At 44.5% G+C, this 20,621-nt stretch overlaps 13 protein-coding genes across 13 annotated transcripts in view; 6 read left to right on the plus strand and 7 right to left on the minus strand.

Moving 5' to 3' along the window:
* Positions 1–708: 708 nt before the first annotated feature.
* On the plus strand, positions 709–2,691 carry KUCA_T00005963001 (uncharacterized protein; the record flags this gene model as incomplete). The annotated part of the gene is made up of 1 exon (XM_022604385.1): positions 709–2,691. One exon carries the CDS (start codon positions 709–711, stop codon positions 2,689–2,691), a length of 1,983 nt encoding a protein of 660 aa, XP_022461948.1.
* Positions 2,692–2,846: 155 nt separating this feature from the next.
* On the minus strand, positions 2,847–5,063 carry KUCA_T00005964001 (uncharacterized protein; the record flags this gene model as incomplete). The annotated part of the gene is made up of 1 exon (XM_022604396.1): positions 2,847–5,063. The coding sequence occupies one exon, from the start codon at positions 5,061–5,063 to the stop codon at positions 2,847–2,849; it is 2,217 nt and encodes a 738-aa protein (XP_022461949.1).
* Positions 5,064–5,249: 186 nt separating this feature from the next.
* KUCA_T00005965001 (uncharacterized protein) lies at positions 5,250–5,750 on the minus strand (the record flags this gene model as incomplete). Its single annotated transcript, XM_022604407.1, has 1 exon — positions 5,250–5,750. The coding sequence occupies one exon, from the start codon at positions 5,748–5,750 to the stop codon at positions 5,250–5,252; it is 501 nt and encodes a 166-aa protein (XP_022461950.1).
* Positions 5,751–7,685: 1,935 nt separating this feature from the next.
* KUCA_T00005966001 (uncharacterized protein) lies at positions 7,686–9,236 on the plus strand (the record flags this gene model as incomplete). The annotated part of the gene is made up of 1 exon (XM_022604418.1): positions 7,686–9,236. One exon carries the CDS (start codon positions 7,686–7,688, stop codon positions 9,234–9,236), a length of 1,551 nt encoding a protein of 516 aa, XP_022461951.1.
* A 200-nt stretch (positions 9,237–9,436) lies between these two features.
* On the plus strand, positions 9,437–10,162 carry KUCA_T00005967001 (uncharacterized protein; the record flags this gene model as incomplete). The annotated part of the gene is made up of 2 exons (XM_022604429.1): positions 9,437–9,462; positions 9,523–10,162. 2 exons carry the CDS (start codon positions 9,437–9,439, stop codon positions 10,160–10,162), a joined length of 666 nt encoding a protein of 221 aa, XP_022461952.1.
* A 361-nt stretch (positions 10,163–10,523) lies between these two features.
* On the minus strand, positions 10,524–10,961 carry KUCA_T00005968001 (uncharacterized protein; the record flags this gene model as incomplete). The annotated part of the gene is made up of 1 exon (XM_022604440.1): positions 10,524–10,961. The coding sequence occupies one exon, from the start codon at positions 10,959–10,961 to the stop codon at positions 10,524–10,526; it is 438 nt and encodes a 145-aa protein (XP_022461953.1).
* Positions 10,962–11,158: 197 nt separating this feature from the next.
* On the plus strand, positions 11,159–11,664 carry KUCA_T00005969001 (uncharacterized protein; the record flags this gene model as incomplete). Its single annotated transcript, XM_022604451.1, has 2 exons — positions 11,159–11,196; positions 11,268–11,664. 2 exons carry the CDS (start codon positions 11,159–11,161, stop codon positions 11,662–11,664), a joined length of 435 nt encoding a protein of 144 aa, XP_022461954.1.
* Positions 11,665–11,733: 69 nt separating this feature from the next.
* Positions 11,734–12,753, minus strand: KUCA_T00005970001 (uncharacterized protein; the record flags this gene model as incomplete). Its single annotated transcript, XM_022604463.1, has 1 exon — positions 11,734–12,753. One exon carries the CDS (start codon positions 12,751–12,753, stop codon positions 11,734–11,736), a length of 1,020 nt encoding a protein of 339 aa, XP_022461955.1.
* Positions 12,754–13,269: 516 nt separating this feature from the next.
* KUCA_T00005971001 (uncharacterized protein) lies at positions 13,270–13,560 on the minus strand (the record flags this gene model as incomplete). The annotated part of the gene is made up of 1 exon (XM_022604474.1): positions 13,270–13,560. One exon carries the CDS (start codon positions 13,558–13,560, stop codon positions 13,270–13,272), a length of 291 nt encoding a protein of 96 aa, XP_022461956.1.
* Positions 13,561–14,208: 648 nt separating this feature from the next.
* On the plus strand, positions 14,209–15,054 carry KUCA_T00005972001 (uncharacterized protein; the record flags this gene model as incomplete). Its single annotated transcript, XM_022604485.1, has 1 exon — positions 14,209–15,054. One exon carries the CDS (start codon positions 14,209–14,211, stop codon positions 15,052–15,054), a length of 846 nt encoding a protein of 281 aa, XP_022461957.1.
* Positions 15,055–15,245: 191 nt separating this feature from the next.
* KUCA_T00005973001 (uncharacterized protein) lies at positions 15,246–15,743 on the minus strand (the record flags this gene model as incomplete). Its single annotated transcript, XM_022604496.1, has 1 exon — positions 15,246–15,743. The coding sequence occupies one exon, from the start codon at positions 15,741–15,743 to the stop codon at positions 15,246–15,248; it is 498 nt and encodes a 165-aa protein (XP_022461958.1).
* A 2,179-nt stretch (positions 15,744–17,922) lies between these two features.
* Positions 17,923–19,830, plus strand: KUCA_T00005974001 (uncharacterized protein; the record flags this gene model as incomplete). The annotated part of the gene is made up of 1 exon (XM_022604507.1): positions 17,923–19,830. One exon carries the CDS (start codon positions 17,923–17,925, stop codon positions 19,828–19,830), a length of 1,908 nt encoding a protein of 635 aa, XP_022461959.1.
* A 239-nt stretch (positions 19,831–20,069) lies between these two features.
* KUCA_T00005975001 (uncharacterized protein) overlaps positions 20,070–20,621 on the minus strand; it is a gene marked incomplete at both ends in the record, with an annotated part of 1,770 nt that continues 1,218 nt past the window's right edge. Inside the window, one exon of the mRNA XM_022604518.1 lies at positions 20,070–20,621. This exon is cut by the window's right edge and continues 1,218 nt beyond it. Coding sequence (XP_022461960.1) covers positions 20,070–20,621 — 552 coding nt within the window.

A 20,621-nucleotide genomic window follows, 5' to 3' on the forward strand; every position in this document is an offset into this window, starting at 1 on the left:
ACATCGGCAAATGGATCATGTCCGTAGATGCATGCGGCGCGTGGCCGCGCAGAAAACGCGACAATAGATTCCGGTTATGAGGAGCTGACCGGGAGTGGAGGGTGGAGGAGACAGATAGATTACGGTGGAGGTTTTTGGCTGGTAATGCTAGTGTGTTGGTCATGCTGTATTGATATAAGTTGGCTGTAGGCTAGATCTACCACAGGAAATATCCACCAAAGGGTTTCTTCTGGGTCTGTCCTTCGAGTCATATATTAGCAAAATAACAGATCTGTTTAGGCTTCCAGTCGACTCATTAACCCACAGAAGCCTGCAGATCTCCAAGTTTTCATTCGCTATCCCTCTGTTCCAGCTACAACTGGGGCATAGTAGCCATTTAGACCAAGCCCATCCAGATCTGTCGGGCTCGTGCTGGGGTTGTGGGCTCAGCTTGAGCTACTGGAATTAGAACAAAACTTTGCTAGCTGAATCCCTCATCTAAATTGCAGATCTCTGGCCCACGTCTATATCGATCTCTCAGTGTCTCCAGAGTACATTCGATCTTGGGCCTAATGCGGCTTTTCACCGCCTTCACGCGCCACGCAGATATCCGTTTGGTTGATACACTATACAAATGCCAGAGAGATCTCATCAACAAGCGATAAACGAAGCCATGTGGAGTCACTTCTCGCTAGAGGGATTGCTATACGAGCAGTTTAGACTCGACAAATGATCACACATGCCATATACAATCAATTGGCTAATGAGTCGATACGAGTTGAGCTTGTGTATGAAAATAGTCCTATGATAGCTGGGAGTGATGAGCTGTCAGCCTTAATCAGGTTTAGGTACATCGGGAAACTGCCTGAGGAATCTGCGGTATTGAACGGTGCAGATTCAAATCAAGATGCCGACACGGAGTCCGAGCCGCAGCTGAAATCTGAGGAACAATCTGGATGGTCTGGATTGAGGAGGATATCTTCCCATTTCTCAAACAATGCTCGTGCTTTGTTTCTGCAAGAGCTGGAGTCTTTGCCCGAAGAACAGGACTCGCTGGAGAATGACCAAACACTGTTGTTGGGCTATGTTCAGGTCCTCAGTTATCTTGTGACAAATCCAGAGATATTGGATGATTCTCAATTCGAAGATCTGCGAAAAAAGAGTATTATCGGAGGGAAGCTGTGTGGTATCAGTGGGCTCGAAATGGGTTCTGAAGGCTCTAAACCAAACGGATTTCTGGGAGGAGTGGCCAATGTGTTTCACACTGAACTAGGATCAGAGAAAAATGACTCCACAAGTGGTTCCGGGCTAAAAAACCTGAAGCCATTCTATTCCTCGTCTCAGTCGATTCTATTCTCAGATCTTACATTTAGACCCTCGACTTATAACACGGCCACTGCATCCCAGGAGATGGTGAGATCATTCTATATTGGTCTGAAACTGCCTGTGGACTTGCCTCCTTCATATGAGAGTGAGAATTTAAAGATCCAACACTCACTCGTGTTGGGGTACCAGCTGACGGAAAACCACAAACTGTCAAATAAGACCATGTTTTTCCCTCTGAAAGTACAGGCATACGTCAATAAACGTGCTCAGCAACCTGTCTACAAATTGACGTCATCGCGTTTGAGCAAGCCAGTGGAAAATGAGAAAATCGTGTTCTTGAACAACAATCTGGAGGGACTCAATAATGGCTTCAGTTTCAACTCACAACAGATTCAGCATCACCAACCGCAGATCAGCAGAAAGATGAGTTTTCGTACAATCAGGCGAAGACTCGGCATGGGCGATAAACGGTCGAGGCGGACTTCTAGTATGACGAGTCTTAACAGCTACACCCAGCGACTTTCGCTGGAAGCAGATTACGGTGAAACCCAGGAAGAGGTCGAAGAGGATCAAAAACAGGCGGATATGTTTGCCAAGTATGTTACAGAGTTGAACACTAAGGATGTCAACGAAGTTGTTCGGGTGCAAGATGCTTTTGAGGCCGAATCAAATTTGAACAAAGAAGCCTCTAACACGCTGACTCCCAGAGAAGAGCTTTTATCTGTTTTTGCGGATCTCAACAGTATCAAAAAGGAATCAACAGAGTCAACTGAACTCGAGGTTCTCATTCCTACAAAGCCTCAGTCCAAGTTTCTGCTGCGTGTCAATGGGGAATACGTCTACAAAGTTTCGTTCAATAAGACGGTGTTCAAGATTGGAGACATCATCTCCATAAACATTCAACTGAACAACGATCTCAGTATTTCGGGTCTGGAAACTTCGCTTAAACAGGTGGAAACGTTTCCAGATGAAGCATACCTGCTGAAGAACGAGTATGGTGACTTCAACCCAGCCATAGCCAAAAACAGAAAGGCGGAAACCACGTTGGTATCCAAATCAGTCTCCACGTTTCAGACCCAAGAAATCAACCAGGATATCCATATTCCCCACTTCATCACGTCACAATTTAGCTCTGATGTGGTCAAAGTGAACTATATCCTCGAAATCACCTGTATCTTTGTCGCTGACCAGAAAGCGACCGAGAATGCTGAAAACGGCGCCGCAAGAAGGCAGTTTGAGCTTGTATCTGTGTTCAACGATAGCAAGGGCATTCTGTATAAGCCTGCGGATTATTTGTCAAACGGCAGAGAGTTGAAGTGCAGGATTCCAGTGATAATTTTGCCCAATTACGAGCAGGACTTTGGGTTCGTGTTGAATAATCATTGAAGAATAGGAGAAGAGGCACATTGGGAAGGACATCGGAGAGAATGTGTAGGAGACGCAATCGCAGAACTTGATAAATAATCACTAGACATTAACCAGGAATAGCATTTCTATGAATTTCATATTACCATTGATCAGATACCCTCTTATTCGCGTTTTCACTGTTTCTTCCACGATTGTGCCCAGGCATTAAACTTCGAATAAGCCGTGTTCTTGGGAGTATCCTCCGTCACATCACCATCCGTGCACTTATCTTGATCTGTTTGCTCGGCTTCCAAACTTTCAGCCTCATTTTCCTTAGTTTCGGCTTCCTTTGGCTTCCTCTTCAAATCCTGTAAGCGTTTATTGAAGAAATCGCCCATGGCCTTGAAATTTTGGCTGAAATAAGAGTTCTTGGAAGAGTCCACCCTGTCGGCCTGGTGGACCGGTTCAAAGAAGTTGAAGCTCTCGTCATCCGTGTATATATTGAAAAACTGGAAGTTTCGGGTCTGCTTCCACCTGTCTACCCATGCAGAGTTGAACTGGGCGATGTTATTGGGCATGAGTAACTCTTGTTTGGATGGGTTGATAAACGATTGAAGCTGGGTATCGGTGGCTCTCTGTAAAAACTGGTCGTATTTCGAACATGCAAGTAATCCAATCAAATAGTCCTCGAAGTTATATCTGATAAAATCGTCCCCACCTTTAAAGGTATTGAGCTTGGGGAAGTCATTGTTATTCAAAACAGACGGCTGCGGTTGAAGCTCTTGCGATTCTTCCAAAATATCCACCTTATCGCACTCCGAAATTAAAAAGCTGATAAACTTCTTATCCTGGTGAGTCAGTGCGAGTTGATCCTTCAATGTGGGATCTATAATCTCCAAATGTCCAAAAGTGTGTGCAGAAGACACCGCTCCACTATTCTGTGGAAAATCAATATAAACGACCACGTCTGCGAGTTTATCTTTCTGTCCAAGCAAAAGGTCATTAGATGCTCCAATCACATACCATTCAGTGTTTGCATTCCTCAGAAAATCCAGCTGCTGTAACGGAAGATACGGCTGGAAAAATCCACCTCTATCGAAAATCTTCAGCGGAAGTCCCAAAAACTCCAGAACTGATTGCCGATCACTCGTGCTCAGCGATGTGATTCTGTTCCTAGCAGATGTCAAGCTCTGGAACATTGGTGAGCCTGAATCTTTTAGGTTCAGCAGCAAACTTGGGATCAGAGACAGCAAAGAGTACTGAAAATTGGACAATTTCATGAGGTTCTTCGAGAAAAAAATAATCCTTTTCTCCAATAGTAATGCTTTGAACAAAACAAGTAGGTTTTTTCCCAAAGTTCGAAGGAGATCCCGCAGATTCAACCCCACATAGAAATCGCTCTCTTTCAACACTTTGACATTTGAGGGCTGAGTCTGATCATGCGATTGTTGCTTTCCTCTTTCACTTTCAAACAGATCGTCATTCTCTACCTTGAATGGGCTGTACAAAATTGACACGTTCTCGAACAACGAGTCGATGATCTCTTTATCGTGGAAGTCCCGTTGGTGAAAGAAGCTGGTGGTGACGATGCTCAGTTTTTCACGTAACTGCACCGTTATTGGATACTTTGTAATCATAACAATCGCCTTCTGAACTATGGATCTCGTCATTCCTTTTTCCACGGTTTTCAGGTCGGAAGTGGGCATTTGTCTAATACAAGAGCATCCAAACAGTGTCTCTCCTCGCACGGCATTGTCCTCCCATTCGGACCTCTTCTCTGCTGGAAGCTCAAAACTGTCCTCAGAAGAGCCATCGTTTAAAATCAAAGTAAAATTTGCAAAAGATTCCTCAAACAGATGGGCTCCATCAGGAAGCGATTGGAAAGGCAAGCTCGGCCACATCTCGTTAATCTGCTTAATTCGATCCGATTGGCCAATTCCATGAAGAGATTGAGAGTCTACCCAATGCTCTATTTCTGGACCTCTTATATGGTGGAAGTCCACGATGCAGATCCCGTAAACAAGTGAGCTTTGAACAGAGTCCTGTAACTGTGGTTTATGTTTTGCGGGAATCTCTGCCTTTTCTTCACTTGTTGCTTCCATATTTTGCCTGATACTGGTGTCTAGGGTTTCTTCACTCGGTGGATTGGACTGCTCTTCAATTTCTGTCTTAACCACATCCTGGGTCTCTTCTTGGGTCTTGTCTTGAGCTGCCTCCTCATTATTGTCGCTTCTCTCCTCGGACTCCAATGGCTGTTGCACCTCCTCGATAGCAATCTCGGCTGGACTTTCCAATAAGCTCCCAATTGAGGCTTCTATATCAACATTACCCTCTTCTATATCATCCCCTTCATCTTTCCACGGGTTTTCGTCCATTGTGTTGATATTGTCCGATATGTACAAGAGTGACATCAATGATAGAGATCGGTTTTAAGAATAGCCGAGATGAGCTTGGGTTTCGCACGCTACCCGAATCAGGATATAGTATTGAAATAGCTGTATTCTTTGACTTGAGCAACTACAGTATATTTAACAAAAATCTGCATACTTTCGAACATAAATTCAATTAAACAAAACTTAAAACCCCAGGTTCGTCAACTAAAGTTTTGCCAACAACTTGTCGGCAGTCGACTCCTTGACCGCTCCACCGTCTTCAATAGCTGCAAACTCAACAATGCCAAACCGGTTGACAATGATGGCCAGTCTGGTCGAACGTTCGCCCAGTCCTACGGAGCTCAAATCAATGGTCTTAGCAAGTTTCTTGGAAAGCTCCAATTTTGTGTCCGAGAGGAATAAGAACTTGTCTTGGCCTTTTGCACCGAGGTAATTCTTGTAGCTTCTCAGCACAAATGGGTCGTTAGCAGTAACGACCAGAACCAGGTCAATTCCCTTTCTCAGAATTTGGGGCAATTTTGCCACGTAACCGGGCAGATGATCATCTGTGCATGGTGGAGTATAAGCTCCGGGAATCGACACTAGAACGAACTTTTTGCCTTTGGTTAGGTCCGATAGATTGACGCTAGTTGGATCTCCACCTGATGGAGCAATATGGTACAGGGTCACGTCCTGTGGAAATTTGTCTCCTCTTTTGATGGCCATTAGAAATTATGTGTTGTGATTGGTTTTGCAAAATTCAGTTGCCAACAAGAAAAACCCTAAAACTGACGGAAATATCGTTTATACTGGGCCTGTTATATATGAATAACCCTGCACAGCCGTGTCCCCACATACGAAGGCTAACTGTCTAAGTTAGCCTACAAATTGGGGCTGGGCTTATTATTTGGAGGCTAGAAGCCTGAAGGCTGTAAAATTGATGCGTACACTCGATACAATTACCAATCGAGTTCTGAGATGGCGACATGGCCGAGGAACATCGTTGGTTTTTCAGCAAAAATTGTAGGGTTATTGGAGGAAGCCGGCTACAAAGGTGGAGGCCTCAGGTTTGCGTCTGGGGAGGATGTGGGGTCTGTTGGCGTCCTGTATTTGATATTGATAGGCGAGCAACGACTACTTTGTCTCATAGAATTTCGGCTCCCTCGGGGTTACTAATACATGCTTTTCACAATATATGGCGGAAATATCCGTCGGCTATTACTGATTTTCACAGCCATAAAATTGACTGCCGCGTATGGTGGTAGTGAATATGATAATTCAGCGCCGCATAAAATAACGAAGCAATAGAACATTGGAATTTCAGAATGCAGAATCATGAGGAAAGGAGGATGTCAGAACATACCGAGTCAGCTAGTGTAAGATTTTCAAAATGGTGGCCTGGGTGTCCTAAAGCTTTGTGCTCTTTGGGCCCTGAAGCCATCTTGAACCCTTTATCAACGCGATGTGATCCACATCTACGGCCTGTTTTGATGACATCTGCGGGTGGCTCCCATTCGCTGCACGGCACGGAAGGGTCATAATCTACCGATCCAAACTGCCGACCTCCAAATTTTTCATTCAAATTGAAGATAATGCGGGTGCCATTTTTGCTGAGATCCTAAATGTATCGTTTTTCAGCGGTCGCTTGGACTATCACAGGTAAATATTCATCTTTTGTAGCCAATTCCAACTGAGCGACACGGTATATGCAGTATATGCCGCTGCTGAATCTTTGAAATGCACCAAACGCAAAACACATATGCCCTGATGCATACTTCGTGATCACCAGCAAGAGTTTGCCATATTCGGATGCCAAAATGTGCGCGGCGCTTTTTGTGCCATCCGATCTACACCGAGTGGCTCTGTCGGACCCATGTTCCTCGGATCGACCTATTAGATACGAGAATTGTTATCAACAGGGGGGTACTTTCCATAAGTTGAAGATTATTGTCAAGGGTTGAACACCCGCCAAGCTCATGCCAAGCCAGCCTCTATTCATCGAGATTGCTTAGCTATGATGGCATATTGTTTGATGCATTAACCTAAAAAATTAAAAGGATCAAGCTTTCTTATGAGTTCTCGGTTTAATTGCCAATCACCACTCAATGAGAGCATGAATAAAATATTAAAAAAATCCCTCTGGCATTGTTTAAAATGCATACTCTGTGGTTTAATCCGTATTCGTATTCCATGTCGTCATTGCATATAGTCAATCCATATATTTTAGCCAGTTCTCCAATGTACTCCCTGCTGCATGATAATTATATCTCTCTCTTTATACCCCCTTTGGGAAATCACTGGGTCTAAAAATAAAACCACAGAGGCGTGTCAAATACCAATCACTTCTCCTTAATCTACTCTTCGCGTTCTGGAACTCGCCATAAACGGAGAAAAGTGCCTGGGACGTTCCCTTTTTTCATTCCAAAGCCGTTCATCTCTGCGGCTCTGCACTTCCCCGGCTATATGCATGTCAAATGCACACATATGGCGTTCCTCGATAACCAATTGGATTGGCTTCAAATTTCCTTTCTGGATGAAAGGGAAGGATGAAATGGTTGCCTGCATATCTATATAGATGTATATATAAGCGGTCCTCCGGATGATATGATTTTAGTGTAGATCGTGAGTAATTCATATCTTCAAAAGTTCAGCCCTACCATCATGAAGTTTCTCAGTTGCATTGCTGCTTTCGCTTTTGTGGACCTCTCGGTCGCTCAAAAAGTTGTGAAACACAACTTTGACATTTTGCGTGGTTCGTCTTTTGAAAAGGCCCAGAAGTACCAGACTCCCCAATTTGTCAAGCGTGACGATGACGAGTATGAGTTCTTTATCAACAACATGGAGACCTACTACCAGATGAACATCTCAGTCGGAACGCCTGGGCAGGACATGGCTGTGTTGTTGGATACCGGATCGTCTGATTTGTGGCTCTATGATTCTGCTGCTAAGTACTGTTCGAAGCTGGCTACCTCCACATCCAGTGTAGCGACTGCATCCACCGATTTGCTATATGGAGCAACTCCTTCGGATTTCATTAACCCAAAATTTGACAATTGTGGTGGTATTGGTGGCTTTGACTCAGACAAGTCGTCAACTTTCCACCGTAATAAGACCGAGTTCTTGATCAAGTACGGTGATAACACCACTGCGGAAGGTTATTGGGGTCGCGATCTGGTCACTATTGGTGATACCAAAATATCAAATCTCACATTTGCGGTTGCAGCATTCACCAACTCAACACCAGTATTTGGAATTGGTTTGCCCGGAGCAGAAACTACGTTTGGTGAGTACTTCATTGCATCTGAGAACTACACCTACGAAAATCTTCCTGCTAAGATGGCTACCGAGGGGTTGATAAACACCCCAGCATACTCTTTGTTTCTTAATGATGTGGATGAAGACGTTGGATCTGTTTTGTTTGGAGGTGTTGATCACTCCAAGTATTCCGGTAACCTCACAACCGTCAAAGTGGTTGACTGGGATGGAGGACTGCAGGTTACTGTTTCCGAAATCGACATTCAAAAGGGCGACAAGGTTGCTGCTTTTGCTCAAGGAAAGTACCTTGCACTGCTTGATAGTGGAACCACTCTGACTTACCTGCCAAACGAATTGTACGAGACCTTCCAGGAGTTCACAAACGCTACCTGGGATGACAACATCGAACAGTACTACTACGACTGTGACGAAATTGCTGACACTACAATTTCATTTGACTTCACAGGAGCAAAGATTGAGGTCCCTCTCAAATCTTTCACCTTTAAACAATTTGGCAAGTGTGTTTCGGGAATTCAACGTTACGATTACGACGACGTGACCTATTTCATCCTCGGTGACAATTTCCTGAGAAACGCATATGTCGTCTACGACCTGGAGAACTTAGAAATTTCACTAGCACAAGCCAAATACAATGGGGGGAAAGAGGATGTTGAAGAGATCACCAAGAAGGGTGTTCCATCCGCTGTCAAGGCCAAATACTATTCCGATACATATATCATTGGTGAACACGATGTCACAGATGCCACTTCATTGCTTTACCATTCGGCTACTCCAGTTGTTTCGGCTACCACCACTTCAAGCAATTCAAAAGCTACTGGCACTGCTAGCTCGTCCTCGGCTTCTAGCTCAAGCAAGGGCTCCGCTTCGTCCAACTCGTTGAGCTCGTCTTTGTTAGTCTCCGTTTTTGGATTGCTTTCCATGTTGTCCTTTGCTTAAGCACCGAGCTGATAAATAAATTCTAGAACTGTAACTGATATGTCTTCTGTGATACTCATGTAGAGAGGCCGCATGGGCTGCATGAGCCGCACGTCGTAGCTTTTTTTGTGTACACACTACTTATCATCGGGCTTCAGAGGATGATGAACCTTCAGTCATGTAACAAGAGATTAGATTCACCTTTCTGCAACACAAGCGTAATGACTGAAGTGATACCGAGGGACACGTGAGTATACTGGCATTTAATTGGTTGTATCTATCAATTGTTGTACTAACTCTTTTGCAGAGTCTATATAAGAAACCTCAACGAGAAGGTTTCCAGGACCAAACTGGTTGCTGAGATACGATCAAAATTCGGCAAGTTTGGCAATGTCACGCACGTTTACGTCTCTCAGCGGAATCTTGGGCTCAAAGGTCAGGCATGGGTTAGTTTTGAACAGGTTGATTCTGCTACAGCAGCACTGTACAGCCTCAACACGGAGTATCTGTTTGATAAACCCATGGACATATACTATGCGAAAGGTGACAGTTATGAACTTCAAAAGAAGTCTCTAGGTGATGCAGAGTTTCAAAAGGTTTTAGACGCGAAGAAAACCTCGAATAGTGTCAAAAGACAGAAGCTTGAAAGTGGCACCAGGACTGGAAAAGCTGATGGCGAGGGCAAAACCAAACCAAGATTTATTGATAACAAGGAGCCCAATAAGACGTTATTGGTTCAAGGTATTCCTAAGGACTTGGCTGAGGAAAAACTGGAATCGACGTTTTCTGCTTTTGGTGGTTTTGTGGAGTTGAAGCTGGTAAGAATCAGAGATGTTGCGTTCGTGGAGTTTTCAAAAGAATCAGATGCTGTCCAGTGTAGGCAAAGTTTGGGTCAGATATTTGAGGTTGATTCCAAGGAGATTTTCATTACTTTTGCGAAGAAATGAAATAAGATGAGAAGGATTTCGTGGGTGTGTTGTGAACTGTGTGAGGTGAAGGTATTCCGAATACCTACTTGTAGTAAAGTTCTATCGTATGAATCTAAAGTGCATATTGTGAGCATTTGTTGTGATTATTCAAAGTAAATAATACTCGGGTCTCAGTCTGGTTGGAGCTCATTCTGGTTCGGGTTGATTGTAAGCATTCTCCGAAAGTGCCCATACTGACCGCTGATATCAACTAACCAAAGTCCGCTTGGACATAAGAACTCCTATTTGACCAGACTCCGTAACTCTTCACTGGAGATTCTACAAAAAAATACATTTCCACAATCACTCAAAACCAAAGTCGTCATTCACTATATACATGCTAGTACTTTCCAGTCACAACAGTCCACATTCCCCTCAAAAAGTTCTCTTTCTTCTCTCCAGTCAGATTGTCTACCAACCTGTCATAGTAATTTGGATTTCCCTTGGGTCTCAACAGCTTGTCGCCAAGAGGGTAGAACTTGGAGTGCTTGTCATTCAAGATGTTCTTTAAAGCAACTATCTGACGATCCAGAACAGGCTCGGTGTACAGGTCGGTCTTGATCGGCCTTGGCTCAGTGACTTCAGTTTGTATGACCGAAGTCTTGACTATATCCGTGATACCTCTTGACCGTTTCTTGGTGGAAGTCGATTGCAGTCCTGCTATTGGGTTGAACTTGTCGATTTGAGTCTGCTTGAAACTGGCAAAGTGCTTGACCCTGTCGTCGGGTAGCTTCTCCAGCAACTTGATGAGCTGTCTTGCCTTCTCTTTGACAGCCATTTGAATCAGAATATATGGAAAAAAACTGCTTAACGGAAGAGGAAAATGGCTAAACCCTTCTGGTTGTATGGAAAGTTCATCCTCTGAAATCTCGATTGGTAAGCACACGATGAAAAATTGGCCTCTACCACAACCATTTCTTATCCTATAAGCTGATAAGCTAGATGTACACGGTGAAGTCTTCAAGAATCAGCACAATGGGAAGTGTTTTTTTACCGCATTTGAAAACAGGATGGTATGTGTAATGCTCTGTGACACTTGTGGCACTTTCAGAACCAATTTGTTGCTTTTACTAACACCTCGCAGGCACGTGGACCAGGCCATTCTATCAGAGGATGACAGATTAGTGGTGATCCGTTTTGGAAGGGATAGCGACCGCGATTGCATGATCATGGACGAGCAGTTGTTTGCTATTTCTGAGAAGATCGTCAAGTTCGCGGTGGTTTATTTGTGTGACATCGACCAGGTCCCGGACTTCAACACCATGTACGAGCTGTATGATCCGATGACCATCATGTTCTTCTTCAGAAACAAACACATGATGTGCGATTTTGGAACAGGCAACAACAACAAGCTGAATTTTGTGCTGGACACCAAACAAGAGCTGGTGGACATTATCGAGACGATATACCGTGGAGCAGTTAAGGGCAAGGGTCTTGTGATCAGTCCGAAGGACTACAGTGGTAAGGTTCATGGCCAGTGAAAAACTACAGATACTCAGTCCAGCGCGCGAATTAATTTTATTGATCATTGACTCCATCAGTTTCCCCTTCTATGCATCTGATACCCGCAATTTTATCCTTGCTTCTGGTAACAGCCTCTGCAGTTTGGAACGACATCTTGCCAGGTCCATCTCGTTGGAGATACTCATTTCCAGCATCTCCAAGTTCGGAAACTTATCTTTGAAAACTGCATCAAGATCACCCAAACTGTTCAGTTTCCAGCCTAGCAGTTTCAAAGTTGTGAGTCCGGCGCAAGGCGCTTGCAGCCAGTTGCAGAACGGCTGGTACTTGCCCTTGACCTCGATCTCGAGATGCTTCAAATGAGAGTAATACTCTTCGTTACACGTTCTGTCTTTGTGAAATTTCAAGAGGGATAGAAACCGCTCCGAGAGAGTGAAATTTGAATGCGAATCGTCCAGTTGTATAACCAGCTTTTGCAACTTGCACGGGAAGATAAGATGAAGCCCAACTGGGAACTCCCAAGTGCAATTGGCCAACTGCAGCGAAGTCAGGTTTGGAAACCGATAGTCCTGAAAGTCAAACATGTCTTTACATATCTGAAAGTTTTGCAGCGAAAGCGATGAGATCTGGGGGAAACAACGAAGGTGGGAAATCTCAAACTTGGCAAAGCGAAACTGCGATACCAACGATAGGTCTGCCACCTTGCCCGTTTGTTTTTCGTCAAGAGGCTGGTACTTCAGAAATATCGACGAAGATGATGTTTCCAAAACAAGAGAGCGCAGTTCCTTCAGTTTCGATAGCAGTTTGTACAAATCGTTCCACTCGGCCTTCTTGGAGTTCGTAAGGTTTGTAGAGAGATACAGTCTGACCTGTTCGCACTGAGATTTGTCCAACGATGACTCCAAAAACGTATCAATCGCATCCCAGGGGATCTTGCACTCCTGGAAACAATTTCCCTCGAGTTTTCTGCGATGCGAACGAGATGTTGAACTGCAGTTGACCAAATCAGTCTTGGAGATTCTGGGGATGATCAACTGGTATATCTCCAGAGGGAGTAGCGCTAATAAATCCGACGAATCGGACAATTTCTTTCGCTTGGATGTAGACATCGATGATTGTAATTTGAATGTGAATACCTCGAAAAACGCTAGTTGTAAGAGACAACAAAGTGTGTTGGGGTTTGACTCATATACAAACGGGGGGAGGATGCGATGCCCCTTCGAGGAGTGGCATGGGGACGATATCGGACACTACAAAACTGGCAGTTTATTGGTCAGTTTTACATTAAAAAACGAAGGAATTTCGACAAAATAATGATGGAACATATAGGACAATCGGTGCTTTGATTTGTTGCATTTTATTTTTGATATATTTGTGAATTGATAGAGTATGTCACACCTATGCGATATTTTTCATTATATGCAGGTCTGGGACGCAGCAATAGGTAGATGCTTGAATGATAATCAGCAGTATGGATTTTTCTACAATTTGTGAAATTTCTGCGAAATTCCCTGGGTGTTGTGAAACACCAAACCATTTATTCTTCTATGAACTGTTCAGGTAAATTTTGGTAAGATTCCCCAGGCTTATCGCTTTTCTTCTCTATCTCTCAACGCGCTATTGAGTTACTCCATGATAGCGTCGTTGATATCGTTCCATTCGCTCAACTTTTTGCTCCAGCCACCATCCCAATCCACGGTCTTGTTCAAATTTCCCACAGTCTGGTATGTGCCATTGGTGTTCTTCAATAGATATCCTTTCGTGGCTAGCGTCTCGCACTTCAAATGTCTCCCACGCAAATAGCTCTCGGATTCGTTACGCGACCATGTCGTGAGATCGATGTGAGCGGTAGAGCGTATTCTGCACGGCAGAATGTGCAATTTTTGATCTTTACCGTCTTTTAGCTCGTAGCTCATTGTGAGATAATATAACCAAAAAATCTGGGGTTTTGGGTATATAATAAAGGCCTCTAGAATGCAAAGATCGTCTGAACGTGGATGCAGCTACTCGTGAAGTCGTGCAATAAACAGTTTAATCGCAGGGCTCCCTCTTTTGAAGAGAATGGAGAAGCCAATGGATTATTCTGAGCCATATCTCCGACTCCATTATACCTTGGCAAACACGAGATGAAGTACCTGATTTCAAAGTAAGCATCTTTGGAGCTGCCTTATTGCCAAATCATTTTGACTAACACAACCAGAACCTTGGATCCCTTATTCGGGATATCTGTAGGTGTCATCTCATACTACGCATATGAAAGAAGGGTCGGGAGGCAGGAGGGCCACACTTTGAACGAGCTGGTGTGGAAGAAAGTGAATAAGATAGTTCAATAGGTGTTTTTGGAGCGGTATCAATAAATATCTCATTAGACTGAAATCAAAACCTGTCGCTTTTACTACTTTGTTAAAGATACGAATCTCCCCTGTATAAATATTGGATAGTGTAAGCACTCAAAAATATCACCATACGCTAAGGAGTACTTGTAGGCTACTTGCTTGTCCTGCTCACCAGTGTTTCTTCCTGAAAGAACAAGACCAGATTTTTCCGCTTCCTCTATTCTCAATATGAATTCGCAAAACAGAGTGATACAGCTAGACTCGCAATTGCTAGATGATGAATTAGGGAGTCTTCTTAACAAACAATTGGATGACTCGATTTCCATTCTAAAGTTATCCCAGTGGAAGGATGAATTTCAGCTAGGACTATCTCTGCTTCTATTTAGATTGACTACATGGAGAGGATCCACATACGGCCTAAAACTTCACAATTTGGCTCTTATGGGCTCAAAAAACGGACTCGGACTCAAGAAGAAGATCTTCCTGTTAGGGCTGATTCTGGGGAAGTACGGCTACAGCAAATTCAACTCATATCTCTACCGCGAAAATGGAAAGGAAAAAGTGAAAGAGGCTATCGAAAAGCTGACTAAGCTATACCAACTACTCGATTTCTACAATTTCGTGAGTTTTCTGGTGGGGGGCCGTTTCCCAAATTTGGCCTATCGTATCTCTCAAATAGAGCTGAAGAAAACGAAACTTGTTCAAGAACAATCGGAAACGATTTCTTTCGAGTTCCAGAATAGACAACTGATATGGAATACTTTGACAGAGTTCCTGATGTTCATAATGCCCAAACTGAACCTAAGCTACTTCCTGAAGTCCGATGCGAAGATTGACCCTAATCTGAGGTTCCTGCCTGAAAGAGTGTGTTTGATATGTTACTCCAAGGACTCAAACGAAAAGAAAGATGATTCACTGGACAATCACCTGGTGACAAATCCTCACGAGACCAACTGTGGCCATGTCTACTGCTACACGTGCATATGCAACCAACTGGAGCTCGGAAAGAGGGAAGGCAAGTTATGGGCATGTGCTAGGTGTGGCGAGGAGGTCGAATATGCTAAACCTGTGTGAAACAGTTCGGTTAATGATCAATAATGAAGTTTTAAACGAGGCAAATGAGGAACGAAACAACCAAACGATATCGGATTATATCACTAATTGTACTACTTCCATTTACGGTATGCTTACATATCACTGCGTAGTCCGCAGCCGGCTCGTGTAACTCCATAGTCCTTAATTCTGGCAACTACCAACTTGAATTATCATACACGCTGCCTTTGGGCACCCCTTTCAGCACTCCACTTTGCCTGACTCTTCAAGAGCTCTTGCAGTAATCCCTGTGACGGCTGTTTCACGTGCATGAAGTTACACAGTCCACCGCGATCGCACTCGTTGGATCTGAACATCTTGCAAATGGCATCCTCAAACGACCTGACTCCACAAAACTCGGCGAAAACTGGCCTTGAATCGAAATACCTATCCTGAAAGTCTGCCTGTGCCGCTATCGCAGAGTCCAGATCTCTAAATTTGATATACACGTTTCCACTGAGATGGGGATTGGTGTTTTCGCAAACAACCATATCTTCAACTATCCCATGCTTGAGCGAACACTCTAGGAACACGTCTTTGAAGACCAGGTCAAAATTTTCCTTGTCCTCTGGTGTCTCCACATACGCCACTTCCTCTTTGGTGTCGTTGTTGCTATTCGAATTTGGCCCGCTCTCCTCCAGTCGCTGTAAAAACTTTGGGTTATTCCACATCCCGTAGCACACTATGGTCCTTGATCTCGTGGGTTTGACGTGTCTGCGGGAGCACTTGTCTCCGTGTCTGCATGCTCCTATCTTGGTGAAAAATTGACTTTTGAGGTTAGTAATAGACTTGAGATGGATAACGAAAGAATACTACCTACCATGAATCTCTGTCATCCTGATAATCCTGACGGTTATACCTTGACATTATTGCGATATGCGTGGCTTGAAGAAAATGTAGAATAGATGTAATTAATCAGAAAGCTCGTTAAGTGAGCTTCGAAATTACAATTATTACAAGTTAGTGTATCTACCATAGTTTAGCCGCACAACTCTTCCTCTCAAAGTTGGCTCAAACGGTTCAATCGCCCATGACCCAAATCAGTCTCGCTTGAATCGAGCAAGTTGGCAAAATCCGCTTCCCAAGTAGAACTACCACAGAACTAGTGAGAACCTAAAAGGGTGGAACAATTAAATTTGGCACCTACTTATCTAGAACCAGGATCAGTACTCCTGCCATCTTCCATGCAACGCTACAGAATGCTACGGCCCCGACAATAAAACCCTGACATTTTATTCATGCCTGAAAATTTGAGGCAGGGCATTGTCTTGTTGGGCCGTTTAGTTCCTGGGAGCAAAGGCAGAGTGAACAGCACTATACCAGTGCAGCGGCTATTTGCACCCAGAGAACCCGACATTGGATTCTGGACCTGGAATTAGGAAATGCTGCTGTAGATCTACTATGATAGGACCCCGAGCAGGCCATCTTGTCTCAAAAGGTTATTGGATAGCATCTCATTTCAGTTACTCTGAAATGAGATTGTTCAATCTCAAACTTGAATTCTGGATTTGCTCACAGTCCGGTAAAATTCTCGAAAAGGGTTCAAGGTACCTTCTGAGATGCATGAAGTGTGCATGCCACAACCGCGGATGGAAAGTTATTTTAAGAGAAGCTCGGTTAAAATGGATATTGTTCAGAGGCTTGAAGGATGTCAAAATCTTAATCAATACTCTCGCAATGTTCAGAGTCGAATGCTGAATTAGTTTACCGGACAACTGCTCGCTTTGAAGTCTCTGATTTTGACTAATAAGGGTTCTTTATGGTCACCTACTCTAGATTCTCCGACATAGAAAATCCCAATACGTGGAATACCAAAACGTTCGATTTCCAAATGAAGCAATAGTCACTCACTTTGTTGTCCAGGTACAATACGCCTTGTATGCGTAGTGCAGTCATAGTTTTGCAGGAGCACCGAATAAGCTTATGGAAGCAGGGGAGGCAAGTGAAGAAAACTTATCCGGGCTTAGCTCGATATTGCGTCTCGTAAACGTTCCCAGGCGCTCAAACATTCGGCGTTTCTAACATCTTGGTTGCTAAAATTTAACTTTAAGAAATATTTTCTGGAGCCGCCATGCGAGATAATCGAAGGTTGCGATCTTCTCTGCTGAGATCAATCCATAATACAAGCATAATCACGCTTCGAATTATGGGTGAGCGATAGGCGAGCAATCTGTGGCGATCTGTTGTGATTATGGACGAAAATATTGCATTATTGATCCAAAGCCCTTTCGCAGGCAGCGTCTTTAGCCGAAATTAAACAGCCTTCTGCCACAATATGCGGCTACATTCCGCTTTTCGGGCGGGTGAAGCAGACGCATGGGCGTCTAATTTTCTGATGGACACTACTGCAATCTAGCTCGACTAAACCCCCTAAACTGACGTAGTGCTCAAAGAGTGCACCCATTAGAGGCCTTGCGGATCGGTTATCCACGGCTTCTAGAACGATCACATCGAACGCTGTGAATCAAAATTTTAATCGTTGTCAACCGCCTCAAGTTGGGTCTGAATAAGCACGTCGTCTTCAAGCGGAGCTCGGGGGGACCAAAAGACATTTGGCCCTTTGAGAAAGTAAACCTGGCGCCCTCGGTTTTCCTCCCCTCACCTTACAAACCGTTTATATAGACGTGGGACTCTCAGAGCGGGCCAAAGTGGGATTTTTGAATTTTTGCGATCAAGAGTTTACGCTAGAAGGTGAAAACTTTGTCTTGCGCAGATATCTCTCGATTTAGCCTTTGAGCACCGGTTTACCCCTGTTTTTGCTACCTTTTTGCTACCGATTTAGCTATTTATTCCTATCCAGGCACATCCACTGACGCTTGCCCCAGCATCTCCAACACTTTAGTTGCCACCATGTTCGCTGCGGGAAGCCCAATATCTCCACATCTCTCCACCAAAAGGGCCTATTCCAAGTCCGGCTGCAAGGAGTGCAAGAGACGCAAAGTCAAGTGTGACGAGGGAAAACCTTTTTGCTGGAACTGTCAGCGCTTAAAGAGAGATTGTGAATATCCAGCGGTTAAGTCTCAGAAGAAAGCCAAGCCAGATGCCACGGTCACTTACGAACTAAACACACTAGCTGGTGTTGGCTACGGCTTGGTTCCACCTATTCTGGGACCATTGCCTATAAGCTACGATGATCCCGCCTTGGCAGGTAATGTCTCTGATTTGAACAAACCGAACGTTTTGGACGAAGACGAAATGATCAATGCGAATTCTTTGAAGGCCAATCTGAATGATTTGGTCAACTTGCGTTTGGTTGAAGTGGGAGGTGTCTCGTACAATGAGAACGGTGAAGCCACTGTTGTGGACCAGTCTCTATGGCAGCACAATTTGATCAAGACCAAGTATGAATTTCCTCTGACCCCACCCACTTCTGTTCCAGACGTTGCCCTGCAAAAAGTGGAGCTGGAGTCTTATCCTGTTGAGGAAGAACACAAGAGATATCTCACGTTCTTCTACAAGGAGTTTGCACCCATCCTGTTGCCTTTCACACCCATGGAGGACTTGAATCCGGTGAGAGATATTCTTTTGACATATGGCCAGGGATGTCCGTATCTGTTGAGTGCCATTCTGGCGTGCGGTGCTTTTTCGGCGTACAGGGCCACTCCCACTGTGGAGGATGAACAGTCCTACAGACAGTATCTGTCCAACTGTCTCCGTCTTCTGAGTTCGGGTCTTGCTGACGAAAGAAGGCTCGCTGAGAACGTGGATGCACTGCTGCTGACGATTCTATTGTTGACTTCGTACAATGCCACGTCCACTTCGCAAACCTGGAGGCCCCATTTGAAGGGAGCCAGGGACCTGCTGAGTGTATATGGGACCGAATCGGAAAGTGCCAAAGATTCGCTGGTTATCTCTTTCTGTAGAGCTTGGTACATCGCCATCGAGACTTTGGCCGGTTTGGGTGCTTCTTTAGGTGGAACCTTGCATACTCAGGAAGAGATCGGTGCTTTGCTCGTTCCCTCGGATGTTCCCAAGTTCAAGAACGATCTGGAGGCTTTGTGGCTGTTGCGTTCGGATGGCTTCAATTTGCTTTATGGATATACTGAGAACTTGTCTCGTTGTTTGCAGTCCCTGATTGGTCTGCTGCGTAGAGTCAAGGCCAAGAAGTGGAAGCGTGGAGAGAACTGGTGTACTGAGCGTGGGTCCAAGGTGAAGTACTTCGAGGTTCTTCCTTTACTTTCCGAGCTTTATGGCGAGTCCAATTTCCAGATCATCTCCAACACGGGAATCGTGCCTGTTGACCATTTTATGCACCCGGAAAACGACAGGGCCCCTCCCGCAGATTTCCAGCCACTGCCTCACAACGCTATTGGTACTGTGATCAATGCAGACGGCTCGGTGGATTACATCTCATGGTTTGACATCTCTCAACAGGCCTATGCCACTGCTTCTGTGCTCACCATTCTCACACAGCTGTTGAGAATGCCTTCGCACTGTCCAGCCGTTCAAAGTGTGCTCAAACGGGTTCTGGGTCTGATGCACTTCCTGCGTTCCGTTGAGCGCGAGAGTTCTACCAGTCTCTCCATGCTGCATTGGCCCATGTACATCGTTGGGCTCAACTGTGTTGAAAAAGAAGACAGGGAGTCCACTCAATTGTTTTTTAACTTACTGGCCGATACCGGTGCCGAAGCTGCAGACAAGATCCTGAACCGTATCAAGCACAACTGGACCAAGGTGGACCAGGTGAAATACGACTATGGTTTGATTGAGAAGGAACAGAATGATAGTGAGGACGAGGAGGATATTCTGCTTTATTAGAGAGGCTGATGTTCTTTGCCTGACTTCTCTTGGTGGTTCGCTGTTTTCTGTCTTTATCTTCTTTTCTCGTCTTTAATTTCAATATCTGACCAAATGGTCTCGCGCTTTTTTCAATGCTTTTTCAGTTGCTTCAAAAAATCTATCTTTTTTCCTAATGCGATGTTTATACTTGTTCCTCAATAACCCAAATCAATATTCATGTATGTCTTAAAGTCTGGTTTCATACTTCTCCCAACTTGTTACCTCATTTGCCTTTCGTAAAGGTCGGCTAGTTGTAAAACCTTAGCCCCGCGAATTGGTACTTTCTTAGTGTCTGTAGTGTCTCTGGCCTCCTTGAGCTGCTGCTCAGTCTGCTGCTGGATGATCAGATCACGCTCTGTGTATCTCTTAAGCAGCCTTCCGTGCTCACTGGGCTTTCTAAATATCACCTTTGCTTCCTGCTTCTTCCTCGTTTTCTTGCCGTTGAGCTCGTATTGTCTCAGCTTGATCGGAGTGAGGGTTCCACGTAACTTTGTCACCTTGATGGAATCCGGAGTGGAGACTGCTGATGCTCTAGGTTTTGTGGGGGTACCATGGGCTGCCCCCAGGCTCTTGATCGAGCCCAAAACGTCCTTTGGTTTGGGTACAAAAGGCTCCGAAGAGACTGATTGGGTAACGCCATCGGGAGTCGATATCTGCCCGCTTGGTTTTTGTTCCTCGATTTCTTCGCGTTCTTGAGGTTGTCCCTGTTCCTGTACCTCTTCTTCTTCTTCTTCTTCTTCTTCTTCTTCTTCTTCTTCTTCTTCTTCTTC

This window comes from Kuraishia capsulata, genomic scaffold (assembly GCF_000576695.1).
Source record: "Kuraishia capsulata CBS 1993 genomic scaffold, Kuraishia_capsulata_scaffold_7, whole genome shotgun sequence".
In the NCBI taxonomy this organism is placed as follows: domain Eukaryota; kingdom Fungi; phylum Ascomycota; class Pichiomycetes; order Pichiales; family Pichiaceae; genus Kuraishia; species Kuraishia capsulata.